This window comes from Moschus berezovskii, chromosome 11 (assembly GCF_049115385.1).
Source record: "Moschus berezovskii isolate FMDL1 chromosome 11, NW_MosBer_1.0, whole genome shotgun sequence".
Classification (NCBI taxonomy): domain Eukaryota; kingdom Metazoa; phylum Chordata; class Mammalia; order Artiodactyla; family Moschidae; genus Moschus; species Moschus berezovskii.
Window position 1 is genome coordinate 2,411,372 of NC_142470.1, and position 20,168 is coordinate 2,431,539.

At 58.4% G+C, this 20,168-nt stretch overlaps 1 protein-coding gene across 5 annotated transcripts in view; it reads left to right on the top strand.

Annotated features, from left to right (window-relative positions):
• The first annotated feature begins 5,164 nt into the window (after positions 1-5,164).
• The window catches only part of SARDH (sarcosine dehydrogenase), a 60,294-nt gene continuing 45,290 nt past the window's right edge, over positions 5,165-20,168 (top strand). For 3 of the 5 annotated variants that reach the window (XM_055400017.2, XM_055400021.2, XM_055400020.2), the window contains exons 1-8: positions 5,184-5,303; positions 5,939-6,038; positions 6,537-6,688; positions 7,252-7,613; positions 8,649-8,827; positions 10,120-10,299; positions 10,991-11,114; positions 11,249-11,349. In XM_055400017.2, coding sequence (XP_055255992.2) covers positions 7,280-7,613; positions 8,649-8,827; positions 10,120-10,299; positions 10,991-11,114; positions 11,249-11,349 — 918 coding nt within the window. In that variant the 5' untranslated portion in view covers positions 5,184-5,303; positions 5,939-6,038; positions 6,537-6,688; positions 7,252-7,279. Of the gene's footprint in view, positions 5,304-5,938; positions 6,039-6,536; positions 6,689-7,251; positions 7,614-8,648; positions 8,828-10,119; positions 10,300-10,990; positions 11,115-11,248; positions 11,350-20,168 lie in introns of all 5 variants that reach the window. The other 2 variants (XM_055400018.2, XM_055400022.2) reach the window with 2 other exon arrangements.

The following is a 20,168-nucleotide window of genomic DNA, read 5'->3' on the forward strand; positions in this document are numbered from 1 at the left end:
TCGCGGGCCACTGTTCTGCCTGCAGCAGTAGGCTGGATACTCTGACCAGTCTTGCTGGTAAATGCAACAGAAACGGTGGGAAAATATTTCTAATTTTCATCAGCGAGCTGGTCGTGAAGAAGGGACACACAGAAGCCGAAAGGTAAGCGCGGGCAGGAGTCCAGAAGGGCCGGCTGACTCTCTCCCTAAGGGCATTTGCCCGACTGAGTGAGCCTGAGTACCGGTCCTTAAAGCCTGGCTGGGGATGGGGAGAGGGGCCAAGACCCAGCCCCCACCACAGCACCAAGTCTAGCAGGTGAGCTCTTTGCTCGTGCTGGGACCCCACAGGGCCTGACCTTAAATGTCAGGATGAAAAGAAACACGCCCACCGCCCCAAACCACCGTGAGATGGCACAGAAAATTATTTTTCCTGGATCTTGATCATAGCTAGAAGAAAAAGCCAAAACTTCCTTGCGAACACGGATTATGGATTGAACTGTGTCCCTCCCAAAAAGGCGTATCGAAGTCCCAGTACCTGTGAATGTGACCTGACTTGGAAACAAGGTCACTGCAGCTCCCACTAAGAGTCCATGGTGCAGGCAAAATAAAATATTCAGACAGAAAGTAGGTGGCCTCCATTTGTAAAAAAAAAAAAAAAAAAACGTAATTTTTCCAAGTAGAAAATTACAAATGTATTAAATGTGCACAAATCACAGGGTTTTGAAATTACAGCTCTGGTGTGGATGGCTGTCTTAGGGGTGGCTGGTTCCCACGGCTGGTGGAGAAGGGACTGGCAGTGGGGAGTTTTCCTGACAGGATTTTACGAGGTTTGTGGGTTAACTCAGGCTCTCGTTCCTTCATCACAAGCTGATGCATTTACTTTCCTTAACAGTTTAGTCTGACCCTTCGATCTCCCTAGAAAAGGAAACCCCACACGTGCCCAGATCTCCATGGGTGCATCAGGATGGGCTGGCGCCGGCTCACAGGGGCTAAGGGTGAAACCTCTTCCCAAGTCCATGTTCCGTGGTGTCCTTCTAGTCAGTGGCTTGAAACTGGCCCTCATGGGAGCATTTTCAGCCCAAATCAGCCAGTGCCACCCACCTGGAAAGCCAGATGTTAAAACATTTAGCGACACCCACTGGAGTGAAATGGTTGGCTTGAAGCTCAACATTCAGAAAACAAAGATCATGGCATCTGGTCCCATCACTTCATGGGAAATAGATGGAAAAACAGTGGAAACAGTGTCAGACTTTATTTTTTTGGGTTCCAAAATCACTGCAGATGCTGATTGCAGCCATGAAATTAAAAGACGCTTACTCCTTGGAAGGAAAGTTATGACCAACCTTGATAGTATATTAAAAAGCAGAGACATTACTTTGCCAACAAAGGTCCGTCTAGTCAAGGCTATGGTTTTTCCAGTGGTCATGTATGGATGTGAGAGTTGGACTGTGAAGAAAGCTGATCGCCGAAGAATTGATGCTTTTGAACTGTGGTGTTGGAGAAGACTCTTGAGATCCAACCAGTCCATTCTAAGGGAGATCAATCCTGGGTGTTTATTGGAAGGACTGATGCTGAAGCTGAAACTGCAATACTTTGGCCACCTCATGCAACGAGTTGACTCACTGGAAAAGACTCTGATGCTAGGGAAGGTTGGGGGCTGGAGGAGACGGGGACGACAGAGAATGAGATGGCTGGATGGCATCACCGACTCTTTGGACATGAGTTTGAGTGAACTCCGGGAGTTGGTGATGGACAGGGAGGCCTGGCGTGCTGTGATTCATGGGGTCGCGGAGAGTCGGACACGACTGAGCGACTGAACTGAACTGAACTGAACTGAACTGGAAGAGGCAGCTCGCTAACAACGATAAGCTGAAACAGTCCTGGAGGTTAATAGACTTCACAATGTAGCCTCGAAATCCACAGAATAAAAACAGAATTAAGTGCACGGGTCCCAGTCCCAGAGGGGCACTCACACGGCGCTCAGAGACAGCTGACAGTACCGTCAGGAGACTGCCAGGGGCGTGTCCGTGGCGGGGGACAGTGCCGTCAGGGGACTCTGCCAGGGGCGTGTCCGTGGCGGGGGACAGTGCCGTCAGGGGACTCTGCCGGGGGCTTGTCCGCATGGAGGATGGCGGGAGGATCAGGCAGAGCTGGGATGTCGGTCCTGGTGGGCGTCCGTCTCCCTGCCCGGATGCGGGTCCCATTGAGGGGACGGTCCCTGTCCTGGGGCTGCGTCCCCAGTCTCTGGGTCCCGCTGTCCCGGGGTGTCATACTCACATGTGGCCACCAGGGGCGATGTTCCCCGCGGAGGCTGGGCCTCCGACTGCCTGGATCTCAGTGGGGCCCTGCCCGCGGGGGCTCAGCCGCCCAGTGCCCAGGGACTGGCCCCACGTTTGCTTCCATCACAGATACCATTGAAAGCAGATGACGGAGTGAAGCGGGAGCCTCGAGGCTCTGGCCCGCAGCTGCCCACACCCTCTGGGTGCCGTGGTGGAGCCCAGCTGGCCACAGGCCCCAGCCCTCCTCTGCACCTGCCTTCGGGGCTGCGTGCTGGGGGGTGGGCGCCCACCTGCCTCCCTGGAAGGACCCTTTACTCCTGGATGATAAAGCCTTGTCTTCATGAAGTCATGGGCGGGGAGTTCATTCATTATTCTTAGTTTTTTAAGGCTCTTATTGGAAAAACAAAATCTTGGCAGTGCAAAGGCAGCCCTTAAAAGTTGCTCTGGAAACTCCCCTGACCTGGGTCTGGCGCCCGCCCGCTGGCTGTTCTGCCTTGGTTTGCTCATCTTTACAATGAGCGGCAGTGTTCTGCCTCCTCTGAGAGGACACACACGAAGCCCTCAGCAAGCTGATGCCCTGCCCGCCCCACCCCCTTCATCCCCACCCTCATAGGTGCCCGAGGCTGGGGCACTGGGTCTGGGGACCAGGTGCAGCTGGGCCACATGTTGCCAGGCATCGTCAGATTGTTATTTAGTGCCCTCTTCTGCCTTCAAGCAGGGCTCCACGGAGGACCTTCCCCTCCCCCCTGCCCACACCCCCGCTGCCCCCTGGACATCTGCCCAGTCAGAGGGTGGCCTGCAGACTCTTTCCTCTTCCCCAGGAGCCTGGCCAGCAGGTGGGGGTGGAGGCCTGGCTGGGCATGTGGAAAGGGCCAGTCGGGGGCAGAAGGAGGCATCTCAGGGCAGGTAATAATCTGCAGAGAAACTTGCAAAATTCCCTGAACCCGACAGGGCAGGGGTTATAGTCCTTAGTTTCCAGCTGGGGAGACTGAGGCTCGAGAGACCAGCCCAGATGGTGCAGCAAGCTGGCAGCAGGTCCCTGTCTCATGTCTCTGGCTGGAGCCCGGGTGCCTCCTGAGCTGCGCCCCATGCCACCCGGCACCCGCCTCTCCCAGACCCGGGCAGAGCCTGGTGGATGGCAAATTCTATAACTCTGACCCACACGCAAGCCCAGCCCTTAAGCCACCACCTCTTGTCCAAAGTCCACTGGGACTGTGCGGCCAGCTTGCTTGGGACGATTTTGCAACAGCTGCTTATCTTTGAGCACAGAGCCAAGAGAGGTCTGGGCTGCCTGGCCTGTGTCCTGGGGCTGCAGTGACCACTGCGTGCGCACCCCGTGTCCTCCGAGGACCTCATCACCCTACTCTCTAGCCCTCTCTGACCCCTCCACGCCCCCATGCACGGAGGACAGCCCTGCCTCAGGTGGCAGGGCCAAGCCTGCTGTCCACTGAGTGTCTGGGTTGGTGTCCTCCCTGCCCTGGACCTGAGCACCCCCCTGGGGAGCCGGCCTTCCTCCAGAGGGACCAAGGGAGTGGGTGACAGTCCCTGGCCCCATGATGGAGACTGGCAGTGGCGGCAGCACCCAGGAGGCCAGAGCCCTCTGAGGGCACCTCCTCTGAGATGCCCTCCTGGGTTTCTGCTGAAAAGAAGGACGGCTTGCTCAGGATCGGTGTCATCACAGCCAGCCTCGTGGCTGCCCCTCAACCCTTCCTGCCTCTGTCTTCTTGGTCCCTGAGCCCCCAAGGGCAGGGACTGGGGCCTGGTTGACTCTGGGTCTCCCAGCAGTGTTTTGCATACAGTAGGTATTCACTGATGGCTGGATGGCATCGCTGACTCCATGGACATGAGTTTGGGCGAACTCCGGGAGCTGGTGTAGGACAGGGAGGCCTGGCGTGCGGCAGCCCTTGGGGTCGCAAAGAGTCGGACTGAACAACAACAAAAGTGCTCAGTAAGTGTGGAGGAGAAGCTGGCAGCAAGACATCGGGCGCTCCGCGGCAGTCAGAGCACAGGCACTTGTGTTAATCACAGCAGCGTCTGTCCTGTATCACTCGCCATGCGAGCGGCCAACAGCACCGCATCGTTCGTTGACCAAAATTTCAACGCTGCTGTTTTGATCCAGTGCGAGGCAGAAGTCCTGTTTACCTCAGCACCTCAGGTGGACTCCTCATTTGTTCCAGATTTCCGCTGGGCGTCTTCCGCCTGCACACAAACCAGACGCCCGAGACCCAGGGGTAGACTGCAGGCTCTGGTCCGGCTCCCTTCGAGCTTGCTGTGTGACCCCAGGCAAGCTGACTCCGCTCTGGGCCCTGGTGCCGCCGACGGCCAAATGGAGGCAGGCATCCCTGCCTTGGGAAGCTGGGCGCTGCGCAATGGGAAACCAGAGGCTCAGGGGTGGCTCGTCCAGCAGCAGAGGCGTCTGGGAACTCCAAAGGGCAGAATGCAGATGGGCACTGCCGGGTGGCCAGGAGTGGGGTGGGGGGCAACCCAGACTTCCTGCCTCCGAGGGCAGCGAGCACCCCTTCCCTGGGGGTGAGCAGCTGAGGCTGGACAGGCAGGTCTGTGCTAAGGCCCTGGATCACCCGACCAAGGAGCGCCGGCCAGCCCAAGGCTGCTGTTGACCCAGCGCTTCCCGCCCGCCTGACTGTGCTAAGTGCCTTTCTGGTGCAGGAAGCATGGTGGGCATGGGCAGACGGATGTGCACAGGCTCACCTGCAGAACCTCGTGACCCCTGTTTTAGGGATGAGGAGCTGAGGTCACCTGACCCACACGCAGGCTTAGCAGGGTCTCTGGGTTCGCAGCTCTGCTCTGCTGCCCTCAGCACAGCCTGCTCTGCCTGGCCAACTGGCCTCCAGGACGCCGGGCAGTGGGCGGTGCGTCCTGCCCCCACGGTGGGCGGGCCGGGGGCTGGCGGAGGGCCTCCGGGGCCAGGGGCCGCCCCGGTTCCTGTTTGGCTGCTGCTGGGAAGGAAGGAGGTGACTGGACCGCTGGAGCCACTAAGCCAGGCAGACAGGCCCTCGGGGCTCAGGGCTCTGCGGCTGGCCGGAGGTACACCCCTTGGGCGGGCAGGGCCCGGTCCCTCCCCTGGGCCAGCAGGGTGGGACAGGCCTGGAGCAGGCCAGGACTCTATTGCCTCTGGCTACACGGACCCTCGGGCTGGGCAGGCACAACCACGGGACTCTGTGTTGGGGGCGGAGGCCTGGGCACCCTCCCAGCCCGCCTTCTCCTGGCAAAAGCTGGGGTCCGGGGTGGGCAGGACCTCCCTCACCACCCCTCCTCCTACTGCCTTCGAGGAGGGCGTCCCTGGGGCCCCACCCCCTCTGTCTGACCCCCAACCCTGGCAGCGATTGCCGGGCTGCTGACTCGGCTGGGAGAGAGCTGGAGGGGGCAGGAGAGCGGGTCGGTGGTGAAGCAGCTGCCCTGTCCAGAGGGCACTGGGCTGTCCCTGGGGTCGGGTGCCGGGCCCGCCCGGGTCAGGGAGCGGGGCTGGGTGCGGGCGGGGAAGGGGCACTTGGAGCCTTCCGGGCCAGAAGACTTGGCAGTGGCGCAGCGGGAGGGAAGGAGGAGGCCAGGCGGGGCCAGGCAGGTGTGTGCTGGGCCGTGCCGCCTGGCCTGGGGGTGTGGCGCGTGCCCGGCCTTGGGAAGGTGTCCTGGGCAACCACGTGATGCCGAGTCTCCACCAGCAGGAACCACTGCTGTAGGCTTCCGGCAGGGTAAGGTAATCCCAAGGCGACAGGGAAGTGCAGACACGCGCCAGGACTCCCTCTCTGTGCCTGGGAGCAGGTAGGCGGAGCTGACAGAGGGACTGGGGAGTCCTGCCCTGCCCTCCAACCTCTCCAAACCCCGGAGCCCCTGCCATCACCCCTCCCTGCTCCTCCTTCTGCCCCCAGCCCCCAGAAGGGGGGCAGTCCCTGTGGCGGGGGCGGGACAGCCCTGACCACCTGGTAGCCCTGGTGTCTGCAGGGGCAGAGGGGGAGGGGTTGGAAAGGTGGAGGCAGCGGGCCCCCCCAGCCTCTCCCCCCCAAACCAGCCCTGAGAGATCAGGAGGGGGCAGGACAGCCAGCAGGTGCGCTTACACGCTGGCCCTGCGACCTTGGTCACCTTGGCCAGCTTCCTTGGGCCTCAGTCCCCCCGCCCCCAGTGAATCGGGGACAACAGTCGTCTTGATTTCAGAGCAGAGAGAACGTGTGTTCCCAGCTTGCCATGTAGGGCACGCTTGAAAATGCAAGTGGACTTCGTTAACAGACCGGCTGACTGACGCCGTCACGGTTATTAACGCAGGTGCAGGAGCCCCCCCAGGACCGCAGCCTCAGCCACATCCCTCCTACCTCTCCTGCTGACCCACGAGTGGGCCCGGGGCTCCTCGGAGCCGTCCTGTCCCCCCCGGGACCCTCCCCCAGGGAGACCTCGCCTGCACCTCCTCCCCTGAGAAGGTGGGCTCCCCATCACTGTCTTATAACTGGGAGAGTCTTCTGGCTGGGGAGGGCTGGGAGGGCTTCCTGAAGGAGGAGGGAGGCAAGGTGAGCCCTGCAGGCTACTGCGAGGCCACAGAAGAGCTACCCACGCCCCGGATTCCAGACAGCCCGAGGGAGCCGGAGGCCGGACCCCACTGCCTTCTCACCTTCTGCCTTGGGTCCCAAAGGGTTGTGGGGGCCAATGCGGCAGAAATAACTTCTGTCTGGGGTTGAGACGGGTGTTCCCCTGGAGGGCATGCTGAATGTAGGCTGGAGGGTTGGGGGTCCCGGCCTCGTGACCCTTGCCGCCCCCCCATGGTCCTGTCCCAGCATGAACACCACCCCCTTCTCCCCCACTGTGGTCTCCCCTGAGCCCAGCCGGAGCCTGAAGAATAGAGGCCCCCGCAGACCTGGGCCGGACAAATGCAGGGTGCACATATGCCGTGGGTGGGCGGCAGGAGGGAGGTAGGGGGGTCACAGCGTGGGGGCCACAGGGCCCACTGCTCCCCTCCACACCTAGGCAGCCCCGGCTCTCTCCCCAGCCCACCGCGGTGCTGAAGCTGAGTCCCCATGGCCTCGCTGAGCCGAGCCCTGCGTGGCGTGGTGACCACCCGTCTTCGCCAGAGCCCTGCTCTGGGCCGGGGGCTGAGACCCCTGGCGAGCGGGGCTGGTCCTACCTCTGAGAAGAGCGTGCCATACCAGCGGACCCTGAAAGAGGCACAGGACCCCTCAGCGGTGGCCCAGGGCCCAACCCGGCCCCTGCCCAGCACAGCCAGCGTGGTGGTCATCGGCGGGGGCAGCCTGGGCTGCCAGACCCTTTACCACCTGGCCAAGCTGGGTGTGAGCGGGGCCGTGCTGCTGGAGCGGGAGCGGCTGACCTCCGGGACCACCTGGCACACGGCGGGTAGGGGTCCGGGTGCAGGCGGGGGCGGGAGGGGCGGGACCCACTGAGGGGCCAGCTCTGGCTGACCAGCAGGAGGCCTCCTGGAGGCAGGTGAGTGGAGGCAAGGCCATGGACGACAGAGGCGGGCTCTGTCTGAAGATGGCCCTGTGTGTCCCTGAGTCTCGTCAGAGCTGTGGTGGGAAGGAGGGAGTGGATGCTGACCGTGGACCCGGCGCAGGGGGTGCAGAGTTGAGACCAGACCTGGGGGCCCAGGCAGCTGTCTGCTCAGAGTAGGAGCCCTTTCTCCGGATGGAGCCCTCGGGATGAGGGGCCTCCACGGGGTGCAGAGGATGGATGGGGGAGGGACCACCAGAGGAGAGGCAGAGAGGGGTCCTCTGCAGGCACCACGATCCCCAGCCCCTGACCGGTGGGCACTCCTACCGTGTGCATGTCCCCAGGGCAGCCAACCTTCTGCCCTAACCCTGCGTTAAGATGGGCAGCGTCTGTGGGGCAGTCACTCCTGCTTGGGCTGATACAAGCATGACGGCGCCAAGCATGGCGCTGGGCAGAGGTTCAGATGGCACCCATCACTGCCCGCACGGCCTGTCCCCCCACCATCACTTCTCCCTGGGCCGGCCACTCCCCAGGCCCCGCTCAGAAGGGGGCTACTCTGTGGGGGAACTTCAGTCGGTCCTGGGACCCCATTACCACCAGCCCTGAGATCCTGGGCACAGAGCCGTTTGGTGCCCGCTTAATTTCACAGTGCAGCAGTCCCGCCTGCCTCCTAGGTCCACCGTCACCCTGTGACCGGCTCCGCCCACAGCAGGTGCCTGATAAAGGCAGCCTTTGGTGTTGTCACTCTCTGAGCTGCCCGAGGGCCATGGCCTGGAACTCAGCATTCCGCCTGTTGTTTCCTGCTCATCGGCCTCTCGGGGCCCTCTCCATGGCCTGCAGGGACGCTTCAGGCCCGCAGCCTGATATTTGGGAGCCCTGGCCTGCTGGGGGAAGGGGGTGCAGCCCCTCAGTGAGGGGCTGACAGTACCCCCCACCCACCAGGCCTGCTGTGGCAGCTGCGACCCAGCGACGTGGAGGTGGAGCTGCTGGCACACACAAGGCGAGTGGTGAGCCGCGACCTGGAGGAGGAGACGGGGCTGCACACGGGCTGGATCCAGAACGGGGGCCTGTTCATTGCGTCCAGCCGGCAGCGTCTGGATGAGTACAAGAGGCTCATGTCGGTGGGTGCGCCCCCGTGGGCAGGGGTGGGCAGCGTGGTGCAAGGGAGGAGCCCTGGCAGTGTAGGCTCGAGCCTCGTGCTGCTCGGCTGGGCTGGGCCCCCCGCGACAGGCGGCTTTGCCCCCGAGCCTCAGCATTCTCACCTTTGAAATGGGATCGTGTCGAGGAGCACAGTTCTGCTGAGCCTCGGAGGCAAAAGAGGCCCAGTGGATGGGGGCTGCCACCATGGGCGGAGCTCCCAGGCATCAGGATGAAGCCGCACAACCCGGGAGGCAGGGGCCGCTCTTCCCCCCAGCTCTGCTGGAGAGGCTTAGGGAACACCATTGTCGGGGAGACGGCAGAGAAAGCCTTACGCCGTGGAAGGCCTGCTGTTGGGGTGGGCTGTTGGTTCTTCACCCAGAGCAGCTAGGGCTGGCCCCCACATTCCAGGACGTGGAAGAGAGGTTTCTCCAGGATTGCATTGGTTATTAGGCACCAACTGAATACTGCCGAGCAGAACCGGCTGCATGGGTAGCAGAGGCACATTGTCACAGGGACACCGAGCTCCTCTGAGTGACCAGGCGGAAGTGGGGGCAGCTGGCTTCGTCACAGCAGGGCGGGGAGGTTCTCTGGGGTCAGGAGGTGGTCTCGTAACCTGTCAAATCTTTCAGCTCAAGTTCGGAGCGAAGTCTCCGCCATCTCTCATTCAGGATGCTCCGAGAGGGGATCTGGTTGGCTCAGCTCATCTCTAGTTGAGCTGGAGAAGGAAATGGCAACCCACTCCAGTATTCTTGCCTAGGAAATCCCACAGGCGAAGTCTGAGCCTGGTAATCAGCAGTGCATGGAGTCGGACACAACTTAGCCACTGAGCACACCTCTGGTTGGCCCCAGCGGGTCCTGATGTGCGGATGCCTGTGGACACTTGATTGGCTGCCTGTCGGCCAATGAAATGCATCAGGGGTGTGGTCTGTCACGCAGTTGGCTCCTGGGACAGAGGACCCTCTGGTCTCTGGGGAGCTGGTCTGACCAGCACACCTGGTTCAAGCCCCAAATATCAGACCTGTGGGGATTACTTTTATTTATTTTATATAGTAAGTCCTTATGTGCCCGGGCCCCAGAGACTGCTTCCAAGCACTGCACGGGTTCCCTACTCTTCCTTGGAGCTGGCCCAGGGGACAGGAGCTTCCCCAGGCACGGCTCAGGGCTTCTGGGGGTGCCAGGTTCAAAACTGACCCTTGGAGGCCCAGACAGGGAGGCGAGGGGCTGGAAGGATCTGCCCCCACCCCCAGGCTCACTTTCCTCTGGGTCCCCCTAGTTGGGCAAGGTCTATGGCATCGAGTCCCACGTCCTGAGCCCCGGAGAAACCAAGGCTTTGTACCCACTGATGAACGTGGAGGACCTCTACGGGACCCTGTACGTGCCTCATGACGGTACCATGGACCCCGCCGGCACCTGCACCAGCCTCGCCCGGGCCGCCACCGCCCGGGGGGCGCAGGTACGACCCTCTCCCGGCCCTGGGCCCCCCGCTCAGAGCCCGGCCCTCCTGCCTAGGAACACGAGTTCCCTCTGCGCTGAGACCGCGGGCCAGCAGGGACCCAAGCCCCTGTCCTGCTCCTGCCCAGGCTGGCCAGCCGGCTCCGGTCTGTCCACGATGTCCGCTCTCCCCGGAGGTCCCACCCTGCTGGAGTAGCGAACCTGCCCCAAATCTCTTGTTATCTTTTATCTTCTTTTGTCTCAAGTCCACACGCAGTTGTAGGAAAAATTAGAAAAGACAAATAAGCAAGGAAGAAGACATGGGAAAAGTCGAAGAAAGAAGGAAAGAGAGTCACCCAGAGGCCCCCAGTGTTGACACTTCAGTTTTACTACGAGTATTTCTCTCTGAAGAAGTGAACAACGTGAAGCTGAACGGAACTCCACGTGACCTTTTAACCACAAACATGTCAGTCACTGGAGCCCTCCTTTTTCTGTTTAAAGTCTCTGTTTAGGGGGTCAGGTTCTCCAAGTCAAGGGGCATGGAGTTAGTCTCCACCCTGTGGTCACCCCCATGTCCCTGATGGGGCCACATGAAGCCTGCCTGAGCAGAAGCAGGGGTCCTGGGCCCCAGCCAGGCTGGGGGAAGTGAGAGGGTGGACGGTCAGCCCTCCGAGTGCTGACGTGGCTTGGAAAGCAGCTCCTCTCACTCCCAGGTCATCGAGAACTGCCCGGTGACCGGGATCCATGTGCGGACAGATGATTTTGGGGTGCGGAGGGTCGCGGCTGTGGAGACAGAACATGGCTCCATCCGGACCCCCTGTGTGGTCAATTGTGCAGGTGGGAAGGCGTTTTCCACCTCCCGAGTGGCCACCCTGACTGCTCCCTAAACCTGGCCTTGCTTAGGGGTGGGGGGACCAGATGTGACCTGGGGTCACGCCAGCAGGGCTGAGCTGCCTGTGCTCTGCCTGCAGGAGTGTGGGCGGGCGCCGTGGGCCGGATGGCTGGTGTCAAGGTCCCGCTGGTGGCCATGCGCCACGCCTACGTCGTCACCGAGCGCATTGAGGGGATCCAGGTGAGTAGCTGGCCCCCGCCCCGCGTCAGGCTGCAGGAGACTGGCTTGTGGTGGCCCACGGGCCTGGCTCTGACCCCACGCGCACAGGTCGCCACGCTGAGCGTCAGCGGCCCCATCCGTAAAATGGGCCTCCTCGTGACTGGACGCTCTGGGCGGCAGGAGGATGAGAGGAAGTGGCACAGCTGTAACCCGAGGGTCCCGCCCCCCTTTGCCTGCCTGGCACGGCTCCTCACTGATGCCAAGCCTGTCATGCTTGGTGCGGCCAGCCTGACGTTGGCCATGTCCCGTGCCCCGGGTGTTCCCGGGAACCCCTGAATGTCCACGGGTCCCCAAATTTGCGGTGGGTGCCAGTCTCAGAGGACACTGATCCACGGCCCTGGGAACCTCCCGGGGAGCCCTGGAGACCCCTCTGCCAGGGGAGATGGGCGGGGGGCAGGGAAAGCCGTGGGCCCCTGCCCGCTCCCCCTCCCTTTCCATCTCCGCTCTCACGTCCTGGGAGCTGGGAGCTTCCTGCCGCCCTGTTGTTGACCACGCTTCTTTCCCGCCACGCGTCTCTCCCGTCTCCTCGCGCCTCCGTCTGGTCCCTGCTCTGTCCTTCCCTTTGCTTACTCATCCCTCTGCCCCCACCGTCTCCCCTGCACTCACTGCTTCCCCTCTGCCCATCTTGCCTCCCTGCGTCTGCTCATCCCTCCTTCCAGCCCTCCTCCCTCTAGCCCTCCACCCTTCCGTCCACCCGTCCATCCACCCGTCCATCCACCCACCCATCCGTCCACCCATCCACCCACCCACCCATCCGTCCACCCGTCCGTCCGTCCACCCATCCACCCACCCACCCGTCCGTCCACCCATCCACCCGTCCGTCCATCCACCCGTCCACCCACCCGTCCGTCCACCCGTCCACCCACCCGTCCGTCCACCCATCCACCCACCCACCCGTCCGTCCACCCATCCACCCGTCCGTCCATCCACCCGTCCACCCACCCGTCCGTCCACCCGTCCACCCACCCGTCCGTCCACCTGTCCACCCGTCCGTCCGTCCGTCCACCCGTCCGTCCGTCCACCCGTCTGTCCCTCCACCCGTCCGTCCACCCGTCCACCCACCCGTCCGTCCGTCCACCCGTCCGTCCACCCACCCACCCGTCCGTCCACCCGTCCACCCACCCGTCCGTCCACCCGTCCACCCGTCCGTCCGTCCACCCGTCCACCCACCCGTCCGTCCACCCGTCCACCCGTCCGTCCACCCACCCGTCTGTCCGTCCGTCCGTCCACCCACCCACCCGTCCGTCCACCCATCCACCCGTCCGTCCGTCCATCCACCCGTCCACCCACCCGTCCGTCCGTCCACCCGTCCACCCACCCGTCCGTCCGTCCGTCCGTCCCCCCACCCGCCCGCTGATGGACCTGTTCATCATCCATCCGTTCACCTGTCCGTCCTTTCTCCCCTGTATCCACCCACCCATCACTCCCCCTACCCATCCCTCCATCATCCAGCCATTCATTAACGTGTATAATCCACCCTCCCCGCCACCCCCTCCTTCAAACATTGACTGGATAAGCTCTGTGCTCCAAGCCCTGTTCTAGAAACTGGGGCTGTGACAGAGTTAAGAACCTAGTTCTTGCCCAGGTGAGCTGGCAGCGGGAGGGTACAAACAAGTAAACAGACTTCTTTATTTTAAAGCCAGCTGGCAAGCACTGGGGCTCCAGGGAACCACAGCCTGTGCACCAGGCAGTGCCCCGGCAGAGACCACGTCTGAAGGGTCTCCTGAGACATCTGAGGGGAGGCAGAGGGGGGATAGGGGAGGAGGGCAGGGTGCAGGGCCTGGCCGCTGGGGAGGAGCAGGCGGCTCGGAGGCGGGCCTGGGCACGCAGCTGACCTTGTTTAGGGCCCAGCAGGGAGGGTCCTGGGAGCCTCGCCCCTGCCCTGGAAGAGCCTGGCTTCCCTCGGGTCACCTCCTGGCCGCGGGGTGGGCCCTGTGGTGGAGGGGGCGGGGAGCTGGGACGGGACTGGAGTCTACCCTCTCCCGCCCGCCTCCTCCAGCACCAAGCTCACTTACTCATGGATGGGCTTGATACTATCCAGCACATTCCTCCCGAGGGCCGCGGCGCGTGCACCATGAGGCACCGTGAAACAGGAGGTGTCGCTGGGATGAGCCCCTGGCCCTGGTTCCGAGGGAAGTATCTCCAGCGGCCGGCAGGGGTCACCTTCTGACCGCAGGGGTCACCTTCTGACCGCTGTGGGCTGTAAAAGGAACCGTGAAGTGGAAGTCGCTCAGCCTTGTCCGACTCTGCGACCCAGGCCAGGACACTGGAGTGGGTGCCCTTTCCCTTCTCCAACAGACCTTCCCGACCCAGGAATTGAACCAGGGTCTCCTGCACTGCAGGCGGATTCTTTACTAACTGAGCCACCAGGGAATCTGTGGACGGGGGCCGGGCTGGAGCTGGGGACGCGTCTGGGCAGAGGAGGGCCGTATCCTGGTGGGGAGGAGGCGGGTCGCAGGGCGTCCACGGAGCCTGGGACGGAGCCTCAGCCTCTCCGCGCCCCGATGCACGTGAGGCCTGGCTTTGAGGCAGGTTCAGGGAGAAGCCGGGCAGCCTGGGCCCTCCCTGAATTTCTAAGATCAGCGCCACGCTGGGGTTATTCACGCTACTCACAAACACTACCGTCTCCCAGAGACCTGTGTGCCTCTGGGAGCCCCAGGCTCCACCCCAGGGAAGGGCCACCAGCCCCAGAAACTCTTAGACTCTTTGTAGGAGAAAAGAGGAGATTCAGGGCTGGGGGCCAAGTTCCTCATGCTCCCCTCCACGTGGGGAGTCTGGGAGGCCAGCCTCTCCTGAGGTCACACCTGGGCAGCCTAGATCTGGGAGAGGAATGGGCCCCTGACCCTGACCTCCCACCTGGTCTGACCCCTTGGTGAGTCAGAGAACAAGCTCGCTTAGGCCAAGGCAGCTCCTGTAATCGGGCTCTGGGGCTCATGCTGGGAGGTCCCTGACACCCGGCCTGTTTATGGATGATCAGGAGACTCCCTAACAGTGGACAGTCTTGCATTGTGAGGTCTGGGCCTCATGGTGTTGGGGGCCTGTATGCCCCAGGCTGCTGGTGAGGGCTCAGGGTTCAGCCCCCCGGACCACATGCCCTTCTTCTTTCTTCCTGGGGGACCAGGGGACTGTGCTGCCCCAGGGGCCCCAGTTCTAAGAAGCCCTGCCATCCTGGGTCCTGGTCGAACGCTGTCCTCGGCCCCTCTGTGGCCTCATCCAGGGGCCTCTCTGGATCTGGTCTCTGCGTCCATCAAACACGGTGGCCCGGACGCCGTGTGATGGTCTGGCATCCCCACTGCCCTCCACCTACTGCTCTGCTGAGGTGGAGCAGTGGGAAAAGGCCCAAGCTCGGGGTCTGCATTCCAATCCCCTCCATTACCCAGCCAGGCGAGCCGAGGTGCCACCAGAGCCTCAGTTTTCTCTTCTGCAGAATGGGTTTAAAACTGCTCAGGGCTGTGCTGAGGGAGGAACCAAGTGGTGGGCTGAAGGGCTGAGCAGTGTGCCTGGCACATGGAGGTGAGGACTGCCGTGATCGTGACAAGGGACACGGGATGGTCCAGACAGCAAGTGCCTCAGAGAACTGGGGAGCCTGGAGCCATCAGGTGGGCTTCCTGGAGGAAGCAGCCGTCAGGATTTGAATGAGGGTGAGGCCAGGAGCAGCAGATGGAAGGGGACGGGCTGGAATCAGGAGGCAGTGACACCAGTGGCACGGGGTCGCACCTGTCGGGTGGGCTTCCAGATGGAGCGGGCAGCTAGGGTACCCTGTGGACGCCTTGGGCTGAGCTGAGGCCGTGCTGGGCGCTCTGTGGCAGCTGGGGCCTTGCAAGGCCAGGAGGAGGGGACACTGATCCTGCTGGACAAATGCAGGGACTGTCCTGACCACCAGGTGTCCCCACTGTCCCGCTCTGCGGAGCTCCAGCATTTGGTATGTTTTGTTTTTTGGGTAGTAGAGAAAACAGAGGTAATGAGATCACTGGTTCTGAAGTGCTCGGTTACTGAGAACTCCCCATGCGGCTCCTGACGGCAGCTCCTCAGTGTAGACATCCTTGCTGCCATGCTCAGAGGAGCCAGGCGGCCCGCAGACCGGAGTAGGAGGCAGGGCCCCTGCCAGGTGGTCCCTTTTGGTCGCTGCGTGCCCTCAAAGGTGGGGTGGAGGGGTCACATCTGAGGAGTCTATCTCCAGGGTCGGAGGTACTGAGAGCCAGCTCAGTGCCCGGGTCCCGCAGGGGAAGTGAGCCTCTACTCACTCCCGCTTGCTTTCTGAAATGATTTTACTTTTCGTTCGTTCACTTACTGGTTAAATCAGTAGTCATTATTTGCAATCTGGTAGCAATGAAAACATTGTTAACTCCTGAGCAAGCAGCATCCAACTTTTTGTGTTTCCTGGAGTTACTATTAGTAAGTGTGTTTTCCCAGCTGTTCAGTTTCCTGTGTAGCTGTCATTAATTCTTCCTATCTATGTGGCTCAAGGGTAAAGACTCTGCCTGCCGATGCAGGAGACCCAGGGGACGCAGGTTCAATCCCTGGTTGGGAAGATCCCCTGGAGCAGGAAATGGCACCCCACTCCAGTATTCTTGACTGGGAAATCCCAAGGACAGAGAAGCCTGGCAGGCGACAGTCCATGGGGCTGCACAGAGTCGGACACGCCTGAGCGACTGAGCTGACCTGACCTGAGCCTATCAGCTGTCTGTCACCCATTTATCCATCTGCTCGTGACTGTCCGTCTGCTGTTGTTATAGTCATCTGTGTCTGTCCGGCTGCCATTTATCTGTCTGTCTAATCCCTGCAGCCCCATTCACACTATCAGTGCCCATTTCCCACGCCACCCTTAGTTTAGGTAATCTCTAATCTGATTTCTGTCTCTATGGCTTTCCCTAGTTTGGGCTTTGAATGAAATGGAATCTTTCTGTCTGGCTTCTTTCACCCTGCATGACGTTGTCAAGGTTCATCCTTTTAGGACATGTATCAGAATTCCATTTCTTTTCCGGGCTGCTTAGTACACTCTTGTAAACCATGATTTCCTCCTCTAGTCTGTTGATGGGCGTTTGGGGTGTCTTTGCTCTTTGGTTACTGTGAATCATGCTGCTGTGAGCATTCACGTGCAAGATTTGTGTGGACGTGTGCTTTCCTTTCTCTTGGGTAGAAGCCTTGAAGTGGGATTGCTGAGTTAAGGGGAGCGTTGCTAACCCCAGGTTTCGCTTTTTGACTTGTTTTCCGAAGAAGCTGCCTGGTTTTACATTCTCAGCCTCAGCGCGTGAGGGTGCTGACTTCACACTGTCAGCAGTATTTGTCACTATCTTCTTCTTTCTAGCCGTCATCATGGGTGTAGTTTTTCAGAGGCGTTTCCCTAGTGACTAATGATGTCGAGCATCTTTTCATGAGCTTGTTGGCCTTATGTATGTATTTTGGGGAAACTACTATTAAGACACTTTGCTCACTTTTCATTGGATTGTCTTTTTTAACTAAAAAAAATTAAACTTTTTTGGCTGCTTGGAATGTGGGATCAATCCTGTCCCCCTTGCATTAGAGGAATGGAGATGTAACCACTGGACCACCAGGGAAGTCACTGGATTGTCTTTTTATTAAATTGTTTTTAATTTTTATAGTACAAGTTTCACACTTCTTTCTTAAATTCATTTTTTAATTAAATGTTTTCGGTGTATAGTTGCTTTGGGCTCCCCTGGTGGCTCAAACAGTAAAGAATCTGCCTGTAATGCAGCAGACCCAGGTTCGATCCCTGGGTCGGGAAGATCACCTGGAGAAGGGAATGGCAGCCCACTCCAGTGTTCTCACCTGGCGATTTCCATGGAGAGAGGAGCCTGGGGGGCTGCAGTCCAGGGGTTGCACAGAGTCAGACTTGACTGACTGATTAACACACAGTTGCTCCACAACATAGTGTGAGTCTCTGCTGAACAGCAAAGCGAATCAGCTACGTTGCTGTTCAGTCGCTCAGTCATGTCCAACTCTCTGTGATCCCATGAACTGCAGCACACCAGGCTCCTCTGTCCTCCACTGTCTCCCGGAGTGTGCTCAAATTCGTGTTCACTGAGTCAGTGATGCTACCCAACCATCTCATCCTCTGCCGCCCCCTTCTCCTGCCCTCAGTCTTTCCCAGCATCAGGGTCTTTTCAAATGAGTCAGCTCTTCGCATCAGGTGGCCAAAGGATTGGAGTTTCAGCTTCAGCATCAGTCCTTCCAATGAATATTCAGGACTGATCTCCTTTAAGATGGACTGGTTGGATCTCCTTGCTGTCCAAGGGACTCTCTAGAGTCTTCTCCAACACCACAGTTCAAAAGCATCAATTCTTCAATGCTCAGCTTTCTTTATAGTCCAACTCTCACATCCATACATGACCACTGGAAAAACCACAGCTTTGACTAGACGGACCTTTGTTGGCAAAGTAATGTCTCTGCTTTTTAATATGCTGTCTAGGTTGGTCATAACTTTTCTTCCACGGAGCAAGCATTTTTTAAATTTCATGGCTGCAGTCACCATCTGCAGTGATTTTGGAGCCCCAAAAAATAAAGTCTGACACTGTTTCCATTGTTTCCCCATCTATTTCTTATGAAGTGATGGGACCAGATGCTATGATCTTAGTTGTCTGAGTTTTGAGCTTTAAGCCAACTTTTTCACTCTCCTCTTTCACTTTCATCATGAGTCCCTTTAATTTCCTTTCTGCCATAAGGGTGGTGTCATCTGCATATCTGAGGTTACTGATATTTCTCCCAGCAATCTTGACTCCAGCTTGTGCTTCATCTAGTCCAGCGTTTCTCATGATGTACTCTGCATATAAGCTAAATAAGCAGGGTGACAATATGCAGCCTTGACGTACTCCTTTCCCGATTTGGAACCCGTCTGTTGTTCCATGTACGGTTCTAACTGTTGCTTCTTGACCTGCATAGAGATTTCTCAGGAGGCAGGTAAGGTGGGCTGGTATTCCCATCTCTTGAAGAATTTTCCACAGTTCATTGTGATCCACACAGTCAAAGGCTTTGGCATAGTTGATAAGGCAGAAGTAGATGTTTTTCTGGAACTCTCTTGCTTTTTCTATGATCCAGCGGATGTTGGCAATTTGATCTCTGGTTCCTCTGCCTTTTCTAAATCCAGCTTGAACATCTGGAAGTTCACGGTTCATGTATTATTGAAACCTAGCTTTGAGAATTTTGAGCATGACTTTACTAGCGTGTGAGATGAGTGCAATTGTGCGGTAGTTTGAGCATTCTTTGGCATTGCCTTTCTTTGGGATTGGAATTAAAACTGATCCTTTCCAGTCCTGTGGCCACTGCTGAGTTTTCCAAATTTGCTGGCATATTGAGTGCAGCACTTTCACAGCATCATCTTTCAGGATTTGAAATAGCTCAACTGGAATTCCATCACCTCCACTAGCTTTGTTCATAGTGATGCTTCCTAAGGCCCACTTGACTTCACATTCCAGGATGTCTGGCTCTGGGTGAGTGATCACACCATCGTGATTATCTGGGTCATGAAGATCTTTTTTGTACAGTTCTGTGTATTCTTGCCACCTCTTCTTAATATCTTCTGCTTCTGTTAGGTCCATACCATTTCTGTCCTTTATCGAGCCCATCTTTGCATGAAATGTTTCCTTTGTATCTGTAATTTTCTTGAAGAGATCTCTAGTCTTTCCTATTCTTTTGTTTTCCTCTATTTCTTTGCATTGATAGCTGAGGAAGGCTTTCTTTTCTCTCCTTGCTATTCTGTTTCTTTGATATCCTTTATCAGGAAGTTCTTTTCTGTTCCTAGATATTAGCTGTTTTAATGATGAAAGTGTTTTTATCTGTCAAATACTTTTTCTGCATGTATTGAAATAAATTAGTGTTTTTCATCCTTTATTGACAATGGTATATTACCCAGATTGATTTTCAGATGTTAAACCAACTTTGCATCCCTGAAATAAATCCCATTTGGCCATGGTATATAATCTTTTTTATATGTTGCTGGATTCAGTTTCCTAGTATTTTGTGAAGGCTTGTTGTTGTTCAGTTGCTAAATCATGTCCGACTCTCTGCGACCCCATGGACTGCAGCATACCAGACTTCTCTGTCCTCCACTGTCTCCCAGAGTTTGCTCAAACTCATGTCCATTGAATCAGTGATGCCATCCAACCATCTCATCCTCTGGATATTTGCATCTATATTCATAACTGTCACAGTTTCCCGCCCCCGCCCCCGCAAATGTCTCAACAGATCTGTCAAACAGTAACATTTTCTGTGCATTCATACAGAGCAGAGAGATCACTTAAAGTCTCTAAGCCGCACTCCCCTCCCTGAAGGGCTCTTTGTTCTGATCTTCTCCATCAGCCTCTGCTCCGCGGCCACCCTGGGACCTCCCTCGCCTGTCTCCTGTTTGTATCTGCTGCTCTCTGGGTCCCCAGCATGGTCTCTGGCCACTTACTGAGAAGGGTACTTGGGAAAATAAATGTTTCCGTGTACATGAATGGTCAAAATAATATCTTCATTCTCTCTTACACTCGATTGATGAGGAACTCCGCCTTTAAAGCCGGCTTCAGAGTTTGCTGGACTTTGCCCCAGGTCTCCCAGCCTCCAGGGCTGCCGTTTCTTTATTTAGAACCCACCTGTTCACTCCTGTCCCGATGGTCCACTCCAACACGGCCTCCATGCAGGCCTGGTCCAGTCACAGGGCCTGGTGGGCACTCATGGGCCCTTCAGGACTGAGATTCACAATTTTCAATCTGAGAAATCATCTTGGCTTTTTGCTTTGACTTTCCTCTGACTCCATTCTCTGTTTTCTCTTCCTGGAGCCC